The sequence below is a fragment of the Pelophylax lessonae genome (assembly GCF_965119305.1).
Source record: "Pelophylax lessonae genome assembly, chromosome: 9".
Classification (NCBI taxonomy): Eukaryota; Metazoa; Chordata; class Amphibia; order Anura; family Ranidae; genus Pelophylax; species Pelophylax lessonae.
The window spans coordinates 37,243,807-37,259,432 of record NC_138776.1 but is presented as its reverse complement, the minus strand read 5'-3'; the positions used below and the strand labels follow the sequence as shown (position 1 = coordinate 37,259,432).

Below are 15,626 nucleotides of genomic sequence, written 5' to 3'. Positions count from 1 at the left end.
CAAAAATGTCAGTTAGGGGTCCGATCTGTCCGCCGCAATGTCGCAGTCCCGCTAAAATTCCCTGATCGCCGCCATTACTAATAAAAAGAAAAAATCTATCCCGTAGTTTGTAAACACTATAACTTTTGCGCAAACCAATTAAAAAACGCTTTTTTTGATTTTTTTTTTACCAAAAATATGTAGCTAAATACAAATTGGCCTAAACTGATAAAAAAAAAATTAGATTTTTTTTAATTTTTTTATTGGGAATGTTTTGTAGCAGAAAGTAAAAAATATTGTGTATTTTTCAAAATTGTTGCTCTTTTTTTGTTTATAGCGCAAAATTTAAAAATTGCACAGGTGATCAAATACCACCAAAAGAAAGCTCTATTTGTGGGGAAAAAGGGACATCAATTTTATTTGGGTACATCGTCGCACGACCACGCAATGTTTTATTAAAATAACACGGTGCCGAATCGCAAAAAATGGCCTGGTCATTAAGGGGGTAAAACCTTCCCGAGCTGAAGTGGTTAAGGGCTAATAAACAAAATGAGTTGACTTAGTGATGGCAACAAATGTAATGAAGTGCAATTTTTTATACAAACATAGAACGATCGGAAATCTATGTATGGCCAGCTTATTATCACCGTCTGTTTCCCCTCTGGGGAGATTCTTCCACTTTATTTTTCCTGTTGACCATTGACACCAAGACAAAAAGTGATGGGAAATCCAACATTTTACAGTTGTCACCAGAACAGAAGTGAAATCTTCCAAAAGGTGACAATTATCCAAAAGATAATCTGTGGAGATACCTTCCTGTAGTGTCTCCCAGAACAGGAAGTGAAAACCAATCTTCCTAATAGGACAGAGAGAGCAAAAAATAAAAAATAAACAGAGGGTTTAACCCTTTCCTTATCTATCCAGTACAACAAATAAGGTTTGACCTATACATGCATACATGACCCACATCCCTGAAATAAATAGGGGGTGGTTTTTGGATTCTCCCTATTTCAGTTATGAATATGTATTGTATTGTTCATTCCTATAATTAGCTAGTCTTTCAAAGCTCTAAAAAAAAAAAAAAAAAAAAAAAAAGCTTTTACAATTCGCAAAGGAAGTAGAACACTAACATAGAAAAGTAAAAAAATAATACAGAGCATATAAAATAATAGAGCAGAGATGAAACGTTATGTAAGTCCTTCCTTTAGTGTTCCGTATGTTGGCTGAGCTCCTGGAGAAAGATGGGGCCTTCATTGTTGGTCCTCACATTTTAAAGCACTAATAGACACAACTCACACAAACACCCTCTGTCCGCCCATGTAGTCCTCTGTCCAATGAGAAGCTATAAAGGGCTGTCCTTCCTAATCACCATGAAGTATGTTATTACCTCGAACATCCTCCAGGAAGTATGTTACTCTGTGAACACCTGCCTTGACACGGGTCAACTTTCCAGTCCACAACTGGTTCCTTTGATGTTGTTGCAAGTCAAGAAATCAGTCATTTCAATTTTCACCTCACTAGGAGGTCTGAGATGATGCTCATCTACTCCCCATACATCACATCAGGAGGCTTATGAGAGAACATCCTTTAGGAGACGAATTCCCATTTCCAACCCCTTGTTACAAACACCCTGTTGTGTAAACAGCCTGGTGCTCCAAGATGACCTCGACAGGTCATATGGCTCTGTGATAACCAGAGAGTAAAATTCATAAAAGTCTGGTATTAACCATATTGCACCTTCTAACAATCCCCATCCTTTTTTCTAACCATAGCACCTAAACCCCATCCACACACCCTCCCTATAACTAATCAAACAGATCCCCATCCCTTGCTTTAAGCACAATACTGGACCCCCATCTCCTAACCCCTGTACCTAATACCCATGCCCTCCCACTCCTTTGACCAGAGCACATGCCCCCCATCCCAACCCCTCCCCTTATCATTTACAAAAATACTGCCAATTTTATTTTTATTTTACAGGACTGATGTTGCTGTCTTCTAAATATGTTGTTTTTTGAGCAGTGACATTGCTACTATCTGAATATATATTAAAGACTATAATATAATATAATATAATATAATATGATATAATATACTATAATATAATATAATATGATATAATATACTATAATATAATATAATTTAATTTAATATAACATAATATAATATGTGTGCACTGATCAAGTCCTTACTTTTGTTTGAGGAATATGTTACATATTATAGATGTTACCTATGTCCTGCCAATTTTGGACTAAATATACTGAACTGACATCATAGCCCTCCCAATATAGTTTATATTTCATGTAATAAAGATGATATTGTATGAAATAACTCACATATTGTATATTTTTATCAGTTGTATATCATACAACTCATAATATGTTTTGTGTTGCAGGGTCCCTTCGTGCACATTGCCAGTATCTGTGCCGTTGTACTTAGCAAGTTCATGTCCGTCTTCTGTGGCGTGTACGAGGTAAGGAGCTGAAGTTGATGGGATTGTATTTTAGGTAGACTTGTCTCTGTCTTCTTGTGATTGGCTTATTGCCTTGTTGGCTGCCAATTGAGGTTGCCTTTGCTGCCTTTGGTGATTTACCCGAATGGCCTATGTTCTCCTTGATTGTGTGTTTGGGGATTGCTATTAAATAAACTATGTACTAATCTCAAGACCATGCAGATCTTTTAAAGCTAATTTTAAAGTTTTATTTTATAGCTCTATCTAAAAAGGTTCAGTTTTTTTGTTGCTGTAGCAAAAAAGAAAACATAGAACTTACTGTATATAAGAAATGTTAAAAAAATTATAATTTATCAATATAAAATTGCCAATTTTTTTCAAAGGATAATTTTACTCTCAACTAAGAAATTAGTTTGGGGTTTACAGTGGTAGATTGAATTTCCAATTAGCTTCTTAAAAAAGTTGGGGGTTCTGGAAGGAAGATTTACACCACAGAATCACATGACCTTTTTTTTGTATATCTATGGAGATTCCGTCAAGGGGCAGGTCATACCACTTTTTGGTATCTGCCCGTGACTGCAAGGAGGGAGGCTGGAGCAAGTAGTTCAGGGGTGGGATGGGGGTGCTACCATTTGGGATCCCCCAGTTTTTGAGCATGTTAAATCCATAACTGAAACAAGGAAGACTGGAACCAGGTATCAAGCGTGGAGACTAGACTTTGGGATCCCTCAATTTTCTGAGAATGTTAAAGCAATGACTGGAAGTAGTGCAGCTGAAACTAGAATATCAAGGGTGGCGTGGGGGCTGCCCTTTTGGATCCCACAGTTTTCTGATAATTCTGAAGCCACGACTGGAAGGAGGACAGCTGGAACCAGGATGTCAAAGGTGGGGTGGGGAGTACTCTTTGGGATCCTCCAGTTTTCTAAGAATGTTGAGGCCATGACTGGAAGGAGGACGGCTGGAACCAGGATGTCAAAGGTGGGTTGGGGAGTACTCTTTGGGATCTTCCAGTTTTCTGAGGATGTTGAGGCCATGACTGGAAGGAGGACGGCTGGAACCAGGATGTCAAAGGTGGGGTGGGGGCTACCCTTTGAGATCCTCCAGTTTTCTAAAAATGTTAAGGTCATGACTGAAAGGAGGATGGCTGGAACCAGGATGTCAAAGGTGGGGTGGGGAGTACTCTTTGGGATCCTCCAGTTTTCTGAAAATGTTGAGGCCATGACTGGAAGAAGGACGGCTGGAACCAGGATGTCAAAGGTGGGGTGGGGGCTACCCTTTGAGATCCTCCAGTTTTCTAAAAATGTTAAGGTCATGACTGGAAGGAGGACTGCTGGAGCCAGGATGTCAAAGGTGGGTTGGGGAGTACCCTTTGGGATCCTCCAGTTTTCTGAGAATGTTAAGGCCATAACTGGAAGGAGGACGTCTGGAACCTGACAATCAAGGGTGGGGGATTCCACAGTTTTCAGAGAAAGGTAAAGCCATGGCTGGACAAAGTTTTGGGGTATCAGTCCCTGCCATCCTTTGGAATTATACAAAAAGGACCATGAATAGTAGTTGGGCAAAATAAAATGGTACTTTGGATTTTTTAAACATGCTTTTTTACTATTATTAGAGTACTTCGTCTGAGCTTTAAAGTATGCTTACAAATCCAACCGCATAGCATAAAAATTAAAAATTTACCACTCACCAACCAGTGACAAGTATGAAGCAGTGTAGTATAGTTATAAACATGAAAACTGGTCTATGATTGGCTAAGCTAGTGGTATTTTTTAAAAGAATTTAGCAATGGCAGCCTATAGCTGAGTACAGGTTTTCTTTAAGACACATTTTGGATGAAAAAGTGTTAGTGGTGCTCTGGACAGTTGGACATAGATAGGTCCTTGGGACATCAGCAATATATATAGTAAGGAGAAGAGTTATACAAGTGTAGTAAAAATTCCAGTTCATTTTTATGGATCATACAAGTATCAACATCTGTCCAAGTATCCAACACATTTGGGGGCTTCACTGATCCCTCTTCATCAGGGCTTGCAAAGATATAGAGAAGTAAAAAAGAAAACTGGACCAAAGCTAGTTTTCTTGAAAGGAATTATGTTCATGTGTATTGGCTTGTTCAGGTCACCCGTCTTAAGCCCCGTACACACGCAACGATTATCGGCCGGCCGATCATCCGTCTTTTGTCTTTTGTGTTTTGTTGGTTGGAATGTGCTCTAGACTGCACACAAATTTTCTCGCCCAACAAAATTCTACTTCAGAAGTGATGTCATGTGTTGGTTTGATTTCTTTGTGTTCTTTCTTCACTGAGCATGCCCAGACTTGCTCATCTGATTTTTCCCTGTCGAAATCTGTACTGACTGCACGAAAATCGGCCGTTATGTTGACGGCAAACAAAAAATTTATAGTCTGCACACCAGATTTTTTTCGGCCGAAAAGTCGGAGTTGGTTGTCGGAAGCATCACACTAACAAGTTGAAGATCGGCAGATCGGTCGTCGGACAAAAATTCCCTGTCAATTTTCGACGCGTGTGTACGGGGCTTTACTATGTTAAAGTGTTGGTCCATCCAAATGTGACTTGTAGCAAATATATGCAAATACAGTACATCTGCTAACTGCCACATTGGGAAATGCATCCTTGTAACTTGTTTGTATATATGATAACAACACAGTTTTGTGAAAATCCCCTGATATGTACATTCCTCTGATGTCATGCTGCTAGCATTCATATCTGTAAATATATAACACCCTTACTCAGGACCCCTACCGGAGTCTGGATCTTTTGGCCGCTGGCTGTGCTGTGGGGGTTGGATGCTGCTTTGGTGCACCTCTTGGAGGCAAGTGCTGCTTATGAGTTTTAACTCTACTGGGCCTGCATCTCTTATGGCTGCTACTCATCTCTTACCTTTTCTCTGTCCATGTTCTTCCATCTGTCTAAGGCAGCTACATGAGATATGTAGTGTTAAGGTTTGTCCACACTAGTCATAGGCTATCAGACTTGAAGGTAGGCGTTACTCTTCCTATTTGAATTATTTAACATAGAAAACAGAAACAAAGACTAATGGCTCGTTTCCACTGAGCGTTATGGTTCGGTTATTTATGCCATTTCCATTATGAATGATACCCTAATTCCGAACCGTACCGTACCACTTTTTGGTACCCTTTCATTGGGGTACCAAGCACATTAGTACCATACCAACAGGGTGGAGCTACACTCTGCAGAACTTTGATTGGATGACAGAGAATCCTCTATCACAGCTTTCCTGCTACACCACGCCTATCATGAAAGGGTACTATTGGCAGTGGAAATGCAATGTGTACCGTTCTGAACCGTACCGTACTCAACCGAACCGTACCGTACCAGTGGAAACGAGGCATTAAAGTATTTAGGAAGACTAATTAAAGGGTATCTCTTGCAAAGGCCTTCTTTTTTATTGGTGGAGTAGGGAAGGGCTAGAACAGTGGTTCTTAACCTTGTTGGAGGTACTGAACCCCACCAGCTTCATATGCGCATTCACCGAACCCTTCTTAATTGGAAAAATAAAATATGATTTTATGAGTCTAGTCTCGGGAGGGGCACTGCCAGAAAATAAGGTGTTGTTTACAGAACTGAATTAAACGTATCATACAAAGTAAAATGTACAGAGGTCAGTAGTGTGTAGGGCAGCGTACAGAGGTCAGTAGGCTGTAGAGCAGCGTACAGAGGTCAGTAGTATGTAGAGCAGTGTACAGAGGTCAGTAGGCTGTAGGGCAGCGTACAGAGGTCAGTAGGCTGTAGGGCAGTGTACAGAGGTCAGTAGTATGTAGAGCAGTGTACAGAGGTCAGTAGGCTGTAGGGCAGCGTACAGAGGTCAGTAGTTTTTAGGGCGGCGCAGAAAGGTCAGTAGGATGTAGGGCAGTGTATACGGGTCAGTTGATTGTAGGGAAGGATAGAGTGGTCAGTAGGCTGTAGGACGGTGTACAGAGAATAGGGCAGAGGACAGGAGTTGACAGGACAGAGGATAGGACAGTGTACAGGGATCGGTAAAGCCACACACCAGGGGGCTGGGAGGACACACCAGAGGAGGGTCAGGAGGGCACACACTGGGGGGGGGGGGTCAGGAGGGCACACACCGGGGGGTTATGAGGGCACACACCAGTGGAGAGTCAGGAGGCCACACACTGGGTGTCAGGAGGGCACACATCAGTGGTTGGGAGGGCACATAGTGGGGGAGCCAGGAGGGCACACACTGGGGGGGGGGGTTGGGAGGGCATACCATGGGGTGTCAGGAAGGCACACTGGGGTGGGGTTGGGAGGGCATACCATGGGGTGTCAGGGGGGCACACACTTGGGGGGGTTGGGAGGGCATACCATGGGGTGTCAGGAGGGCACAAACTGGGGTGGGGGGTTGGGAGGGCATACCATTGGGTGTCAGGAGGGCACACACTGGGAGGAGGTGTTGGGAGGGCATACCATGGGGTGTCAGGGGGGCACACACCAGGGGGCATTCACAATGCTTATTGAGCTAAATGAAAAGGACATGCATTTCCATTTGTCAGCTAACAGCACCTCTATGCTAAGCTGCAGTAACTCAGCAGACTTCGCATAGAGGCGCTTGCAAACTAATCCACCATGTACAGCTAGCTGAGCCTACCTCCAGGAACATTCACTCGGCTCCCTCTGCTCAGCTGCTCACACTTCCCTCTTCCAGGCGGGCGCCATCTCCGTGGTCAGGTACATCCCCATCCCGCCCACTCAAGCAGCAAGCAGCCTGCAGGAGATAGGCTGGAAACCTGCTGGGGGAGGTACAGGGGGCAGAGCGTCAAGTGTCTATGTGTAATGGCTGTGAGTCGTCCCGACCGCAGCTCTGATTTCCGGGGGGGGGAGGTTTGGCCTCACAATCAGTAATATTTTCTTGGGGGGGAGCAATTGCCCTGTTGCCCCCCCGCCGAACCCCTGAGACTGACTCACCAAACCCCTGGGGTTCGATCGAACCCAGGTTAAGAACCACTGGGCTAGAACCTGTGTTCATTTCTAGTTTGTTCTAGTGGCAAATGTCCAAGAGGGGATTTTCCTCACTTCCTTTTGTGCCTATGGGACAGAAAACAAAGGAAAATCTTCCTAATTGGACACAGACAGCAAATAAATAAATAAATAAAAATCAAAAAACTTGACAATGGCCCTAAACTTTCACTAATCTGTTAAAAAAAAAAAAAAGTTTAGCTAAAGATATATATAAATTTTAAATATTCCTCCTCTCCATTCTTATCCCATTTCACTCTAAAGCACCAATGACCAAACCTTTTTTTCCCACTATATTCATGTGGCAAAGTAATTAATTCTGAATTCCAGGTATGCCAATTTTTACATACAGTAGATACCTTGGTTCAGCTTGGTAAATATGTTTTGGCCATAACTTGTGGGATCCTCTGTGGAAACTGGAAAGCAGTTTAGTAGACACCGCTACTACAGTGATCTCCAGGCCCCATGCTGATCGGTTGCCCTGCTGCATTGTGAACACAGGAAGTTCGGCATGGGCCATTTTTCAATAAATGCAAAGTGTTCTCTGATAGGATTAGGTGGATGGTGACATCACAATCTCCACCTAACCCAATCAGAAAACACTTGGCATTTTTGAGAAAAATAAAGCGTTCTCTGAATGGGGCCCATGCTGAACGGGTGACTTCCTGTGCTCAGTAAGAATGGGGCAGCTGCTTGGCATGAGACCTGGAAGGTTAGGGAGATTTCTGTAGTTTCGGAGCCTACTACAGTGATTTCCAGCTTCCAGGAGGATCCCACAGGTATGACATTTTCATACTTACATTGGTCCAGCTTTGTAAAAATTGCCATACCTGGAATTTACCTTTAAGTAATTACAATAGCTGGGAACTCTCCAAATCTCACCCTGAGACTCCGGCTAATTAGTGTTATTGCTGGGTCTATGTGGGCTGTTGGAAGTTCCCTCCAGCTCCACCGCTACATGATATCAGAAGTAGTGACTGCAGTATTACCACTCCTGTCAGACAGGTCTTGGAAGTGGAGAGCTAACACTGGATAAGATGAGATAGTGGAGTGTTAGGACTGTGTTCTGTCTCCTCTTCCAGCTCCTCCTTTGCAACCAATGCATCCATGGCAGTGCTTTTCCCCCAGCCATTGTACAGTTTTTTCCTTTACTGTCCAGTCATAGACTTGGACAGGTCCCTGGCCAAGTCTATGACCAAGATTTGTTGGTTGGTATTGTTCTAAATAATAAGCAGGGGGGGTTTAAAGTATTGATCGACCGATATCGTTTTTTACCGCCGATACCGATATTTTGGTCATCAGATATCGGTATGGGCCGATATCTGCCGATATGTTCAGACATTACATTTTTTTTTTCTTTTATGTCTACAGTACCTGTGGTGGAGGGATTTGAGGGTCTACAAGACCCCAAACCCCTCCTCTGCACTTAAAAGCATTCAAAACGCCAAGTTTGGCTGTTTTGAATGCTGTAAGTTTTTTGAATTCGGTGCCGCCAGTACCCGGATGTGATGTCAAAGAATTCAAAGAAATGGAGACCCGGTCAGACAGCGTTGGCGATGGGCGGTGGGAGGGGGGGACGTCCCCTCCTGCTCCTTGGAATGACAGCCGAGCAGCTTTTTAGCCGCATCGGTTGTCATTACAAGACAGCCGACCGTCGGCTATGGACACCGGTACTGGGGTGATGCCTCTAGCTGCAGGCATCACCCCGGTACAAGCACTTTCCCAAAATATCGGCAATATTGGTAAATCAAAAGGCCGATTCCGATATATTGGGCAAAGTGCATATCAGCCCTCGATATATCGGCTTTGCCGATAATCGGTAGATCACTAGTTTAAAGTGAGGTCAGGGAAGTGGCTGCTTTATCATGCAAGGGGTTAGTGATTCTCTATATTGGCCAAATAGAATTACAAATCCTTTGGCAATTTAAAAAGTTCACACACATGTATTTCAAACATGAATTTAACTTTCTCATGTAGCTCAATACACAGATGTCTCTTTAACTGTAACCTAGAGGCATGCTGCTTTGTTATCTTTATTAAAGGTCTGCTTACCATCTCATTTTACTTCACTATTTGTGTTTCCTTTCTTGTTTTCCATTATTTTCATGTTTCATTTCTTGGAGTTGGAAGGATCCTTGGTCTCGTTTATTTGGAGAAGGCATCTTTTCCAGCTTTGAGGAGTCAAACAGCTGCATGCAGATTGGGGTATTCTGAGAATCGGAGTTGGGTTGAAGTTTTTAACTCACAAGCTGATTTTTTTTTCTCCTTCTTTGTTTTTAACTGTCTGTTGTGTTTTTATTGTTGTGTTAATGACTTTCTATGTGTATCATTTCTAACTCGCCCCCCCAAACTTCATTATCTCCTTCCTTGTTTCATACATGTTGTCTCTCCAATATTGCCCCACCCCTGCTTGGCTCGTTACCCACTTCTCCCTCTGTGCTTTTGTGGTCTCTCTCATCTTGATTGTCTTATTTTCTACTGTCCATGTCCTGTGGTCGCAAATGCCCTATCAGTAGCAGGCGTACTATTACACTGACGTTCTTACGGTGGGATGTGCAGTTGGTGTTGGCTGCTGCTTTGGGACCCCCCTAGGAGGCAAGTTGGATATGATCCTGTGAAAGAGAGTGAACTGTTTTGTGATGCATGCAATTACACCGGCAAGACACAAAATACCAACAGGATGTCAAAGGACCCCTCCACCGAAAAGCAATATTGTAGGTGCCTAGTGGGCTGAGTCAGCCCCAAGGTTATTGATTGTATTGGATACTCCCAACAGAGTGAACTCCTTGCCATATTTCCAAAGTCTGTTTCTGTCCACCTGAGTTTTGGGTGTTCCTGCTCACTTTGTGTGATCTAGCTCTTCCTGTATTATTCTCCATAATTAAAATAAATTAGAAAATCCAGCAGGGATGGTAGGACCCCTTTATAATAGGCAAAACAGATATACAAACCCTGGAACAAAGTACAGATCTCGCCAAGAATGCCCAAGAGATAGATGAAACCATCAGATAATTTAACTCTCCAGGATCTACCAAAAGCTGAAATCCTGTACCTTTCTAGGGTCAACTGTCCCTGTGGTACGGGGCATTGGCTAGTACAGATATGCAAAAAGAATAACATGTAAATAGTAGTCAATTATGCATGTAAAAAGGCAAGAAACAAACAAAAAGAACACTAAATTAAACTAAACTACCCAAATTAACCCCCCCCCCCCCTACACACACACACACAAAAGAAATCAACATGCCATAAACAAGGTTTCCATTTTAGCAAAACTTTGCCAACAGCAAAATCCATTTTGCTGAAATCACTTTGCTTCTCAATGGTAATTATTTATACAGCGTAGAGAAAAAGAAGTCCCAGTGAGTCATGGAAGATTATTTTTATTTTATTTTTTTGTCCGGGGCCCAGATGTTCTCAGCAGGATGTCTACACACAGAAGTTAAGAATCAAAAACCTCCTATTTCATGCAGCCTATGAAAGCACTGTAATTCTTCTAGAAAGTGGAGTCCTATTATATAGATTCAGTTAAATGTTGGTGGAATTCATAAGGGCTTTTTTTTCTCAGAGAATAGGTGCAGGAACTTCCCCTTTCCAAGTCAACCCTCGCCTCTGCCCCTATCCACCTTTGAGCACCGTCCCTTGGTTCCACCACCTGCCTACCTCCCAGTACTACCTTTTTTTAGAGAATACAGAACCAAGTTTCATTTGTGATGATATTGTAATTTGTAAATAATTTTGTTAATGATAACAAGAAAAGCAGTAAAATAGATCCCTGCAGCCAGCAACAATAGATCCCCCCAGCAATAATGGACCACCAGCAACATAAGACCCACCCCAAGCAACAATAGATCCCCCCAGCAATAATGGACCACAAGCAACATAAGACCCACCCCAAGCAACAATAGATCCCCCCAGCAATAATGGACCACAAGCAACATAAGACCCACCCCAAGCAACAATAGAACCCCCACCAGCAACAACAGACCTTCCCAGCCAGGGCCGGACTGGCGTACCGGGATACCGGGAAGAATCCCGGTAGGCCGGCGGCCCTGGGGCCGCTTTGAGATGTGGCCGCAAAGAGTTTTTCTCTCCCCTTTGAAATTGCGGCCGCCAGCCCGCCCCACTGGGTACGCAGAGAGCAGAATGACATCATATCCGGCGGCTGCGCGGCGGTGGATCTTACTGGCTGCCGGGAGAGGACGGTGACAGGTGTACTGCCGATAGTTTCAACTTGCGCTGTACGCTGTGCTGAACACCATGGGCACCCATCGGGAAGATATGGCCATGATTGGGGAGAATGCCCGCCTCCATAATGATGAGGTAAGGGGGAGGGGAAGGAAGCCCCGTAAACCGGAGACACCGGGCTGGTGATCGGGGCTGCCAAGAACAGAGATCGGGGTGCCCGGACCGAACATAGATCCCCCTGACTCTTCAGTGTAACATTGCTTCTCTGTAATGAGATGACCTGTCAGTATCCATCTATGATTACTGCATCCCTGTGCTCCCTGTACTGTGCTCTTCATCTTCTCTACTGAGGATGATCTTCCTATCACTGATCATTACCAGGGGCGGACTGATAACCTATGGGGCCCCCGGGCAATATGAGATCATGGGGCCCCCCTGTGTCCATGTCCATGAGTACACATGTTGCAGCAGGAGTTAAACCCCCTGTTGCTTTTGGTGGGTTATCGTGACCCATTCAAGTGAATGAGGCCCACTCAGCAAACACCCTGCAACCATGTGCAATGCACATAGTTTCAGCATGCTAGTGTGTGATTCAAGGAGTTGAAGCAGGTGATGAGGAGGCAATACAACGCCTTCTCATTGCCTACTTTAACCCTTTTTTTTTTTTGCTGTACTGCACAAGGTTGCACAGCCTTTGCAATGCAGCCCCATTCACTTGAATGAGTTATGCTTGGCAGGTGCTACATCTGCCAAGCGTGACAGGACATATAATTCCTGATGCGGATGCAACATGTGTACACCCCTGGCCCTTGCAGTTAAAGGGGGTGTGGTGGGGGTGAGTAAATACAGGGCTCAATTCTGAGGTTTTCCTGCCCCCAAACTGCAAATTTAAACAGGCCCTTGCTGTCCTGAACAACCTATCCCAGTTGGTGTTTAGGGGACCCCTTGAAAGAGGACAGAGAGGGACCCCTGAGATAAAGACAGAGAGTGACCCTTGGAATAATGACAGAGAGTAGCCCCTGGGATAAGAACAGAGAGGGACCCCTGGGATAAGGACAGAGAGGGGCCCCAGGGATGAGAGCAGAGAGGGTCCTGGAATGAGAACAGAGAGAGGGTCCTAATATGAGAGCAGAGAGGGGGTCCAGGGATGAGAGCAGAGAGGGGGTCCTGAGATGAGAACAGAGAGGGGGTCCTGAGATGAGAACAGAGGGGGGGTCCTGAGATGAGAGCAGAGAGGGGACACTGGAATGAGAGCTGAGAGAGACCCCTGGGATGAGAGCAGAGAGGGGGCCTTGGGATGAGAGCTGAGAGAGACCCCTGGGATGAGAGCAGAGAGGGGGTCCTGGGATGAGAGCATCGAGGGGGCCCTGGGATGAGAGCTGAGAGAGACCCCTGGGATGAGAGCAGAGAGAGACCCCTGGGATGAGAGCAGAGAGGGGGTCCTGGGATGAGAGCAGAGAGGGGGTCCTGGGATGAGAGCAGAGAGGGGGTCCTGGGATGAGAGCAGAGAGGGGGTCCTGGGATGAGAGCAGAGAGGGGGCCATGGGATGAGAGCAGAGAGGGGGTCCTGGGATGAGAGCAGAGAGGGGGGGTCCTGGGATGAGAGCAGAGAGGGGGGTCCTGGGATGAGAGCAGAGGGGGGGCCATGGGATGAGAGCAGAGAGGGGGCCATGGCATGAGAGCAGAGAGGGGGCCATGGCATGAGAGCAGAGAGGGGGCCATGGGATGAGAGCAGAGAGGGGGCCATGGGATGAGAGCAGAGAGGGGGCCATGGGATGAGAGCAGAGAGGGGGCCCTGGGATGAGAGCAGAGAGGGGGTCCTGGGATGAGAGCAGAGAGGGGGTCCTGGGATGAGAGCAGAGAGGGGGTCCTGGGATGAGAACAGAGGGGGGGTCCTGAGATGAGAGCAGAGAGGGGACACTGGAATGAGAGCTGAGAGAGACCCCTGGGATGAGAGCAGAGAGGGGGCCTTGGGATGAGAGCATCGAGGGGGCCCTGGGATGAGAGCTGAGAGAGACCCCTGGGATGAGAGCAGAGAGAGACCCCTGGGATGAGAGCAGAGAGGGGGTCCTGGGATGAGAGCAGAGAGGGGGCCATGGGATGAGAACAGAGAGGGGGTCCTGGGATGAGAGCAGAGAGGGGGTCCTGGGATGAGAGCTGAGAGAGACCCCTGGGATGAGAGCAGAGAGGGGGTCCTGGGATGAGAGCAGAGAGGGGGCCATGGGATGAGAGCAGAGAGGGGGTCCTGGGATGAGGAGAGAGGGGGTCCTGGGATGAGGAGAGAGGGGTCCTGGGATGAGGAGAGAGGGGGTCCTGGGATGAGGAGAGGGGGGGTCCTGGGATGAGGAGAGAGGGGGTCCTGGGATGAGGAGAGGGGGGGTCCTGGGATGAGGAGAGAGGGGGTCCTGGGATGAGGAGAGAGGGGGTCCTGGGATGAGGAGAGAGGGGGTCCTGGGATGAGGAGAGAGGGGGTCCTGGGATGAGGAGAGAGGGGGTCCTGGGATGAGGAGAGAGGGGTCCTGGGATGAGGAGAGAGGGGTCCTGGGATGAGGAGAGAGGGGGTCCTGGGATGAGGAGAGAGGGGTCCTGGGATGAGGAGAGAGGGGTCCTGGGATGAGGAGAGAGGGGGTCCTGGGATGAGGAGAGAGGGGGTCCTGGGATGAGGAGAGAGGGGGTCCTGGGATGAGGAGAGAGGGGGTCCTGGGATGAGGAGAGAGGGGGTCCTGGGATGAGGAGAGAGGGGGTCCTGGGATGAGGAGAGAGGGGGTCCTGGGATGAGGAGAGAGGGGTCCTGGGATGAGGAGAGAGGGGTCCTGGGATGAGGAGAGAGGGGTCCTGGGATGAGGAGAGAGGGGTCCTGGGATGAGGAGAGAGGGGTCCTGGGATGAGGAGAGAGGGGGTCCTGGGATGAGGAGAGAGGGGGTCCTGGGATGAGGAGAGAGGGGGTCCTGGGATGAGGAGAGAGGGGGTCCTGGGATGAGGAGAGAGGGGGTCCTGGGATGAGGAGAGAGGGGGTCCTGGGATGAGGAGAGAGGGGTCCTGGGATGAGGAGAGAGGGGTCCTGGGATGAGGAGAGAGGGGTCCTGGGATGAGGAGAGAGGGGGTCCTGGGATGAGGAGAGAGGGGTCCTGGGATGAGGAGAGAGGGGGTCCTGGGATGAGGAGAGAGGGGTCCTGGGATGAGGAGAGAGGGGGTCCTGGGATGAGTGGCAATCTGCACCTCTTTGATTTGGGGAGAAGGGGCGGTAAGAGAACATGTGCTGGGGGTGCATTTGGAGGGGAGAGGTCAGAGTTGAAATTCCCCTCACACCACCTCCTCACCTTCTAGCACAAGTCATCCCCCCTCCAAAAGCATCCCCCTAGCATATGCCCCCGCCCCCATCACTTCTCCATATGTGCATCCTTGTTATCTGTCCCCCTTCCGTATCCATAAACTATGTACAGTACATACCTCAGATAATCAGTGCAGCTCTTGAAGTTAATGTCCCTCCTCCCCGGCTACTCCTCCTCCTCCTGTCTGTGTACTTCAGAGCCGTGGAGGAGGATCCTTGGTGAGCTCTGTGTACTGTGCAGGCATCAGTTGGGGGAGAGATGTAAGTGTCAGCTGCTGCAGAGGGACGATCGCTGCGTGAGGGAGCCCAGGCACCCTGAAAGAGATGCAGGGAAGGTGTCCTGAGTGCCCACGCTAGTGTGTCTCTGTCAGGCCAGTTACCGGAGCTCAGTGCTGGAACTTGTTCTGGCACTGGGCTCCGGGATCATCACAGATGCTTTGGAAGGTAGGTGCCAGGAGCCTTTCATGGGGCCCCCTACTAGCCCCGGGCCCTCGGGCAGTGCCCGAGTGCCCTAATGGTCAGTCCGCCCCTGATCATTACATTACAGTGTATATATATATATTCTATACCATAACACTCACTGCCTGGGTTCCTCTCCATCAGTCTCCCTACCCCAGAGGGAGCCCTAAGAAAAATGATTGTCTCTCCGGTCCCCCATGCTATAAATGCAATGAACAGCT

The 15,626-nt window shown here is 47.0% G+C and overlaps 1 protein-coding gene across 2 annotated transcripts in view; it reads left to right on the top strand.

Moving 5' to 3' along the window:
- CLCN1 (chloride voltage-gated channel 1) overlaps nucleotides 1–15,626 on the top strand; it is a 302,592-nt gene that overhangs the window by 191,114 nt on the left and 95,852 nt on the right. For both annotated transcript variants that reach the window (XM_082267331.1, XM_082267330.1), the window contains exons 6-7: nucleotides 2,375–2,452; nucleotides 9,944–10,022. In XM_082267331.1, the coding sequence (XP_082123457.1) occupies nucleotides 2,375–2,452; nucleotides 9,944–10,022 (157 nt within the window). The remainder of the gene's footprint in view (nucleotides 1–2,374; nucleotides 2,453–9,943; nucleotides 10,023–15,626) is intronic.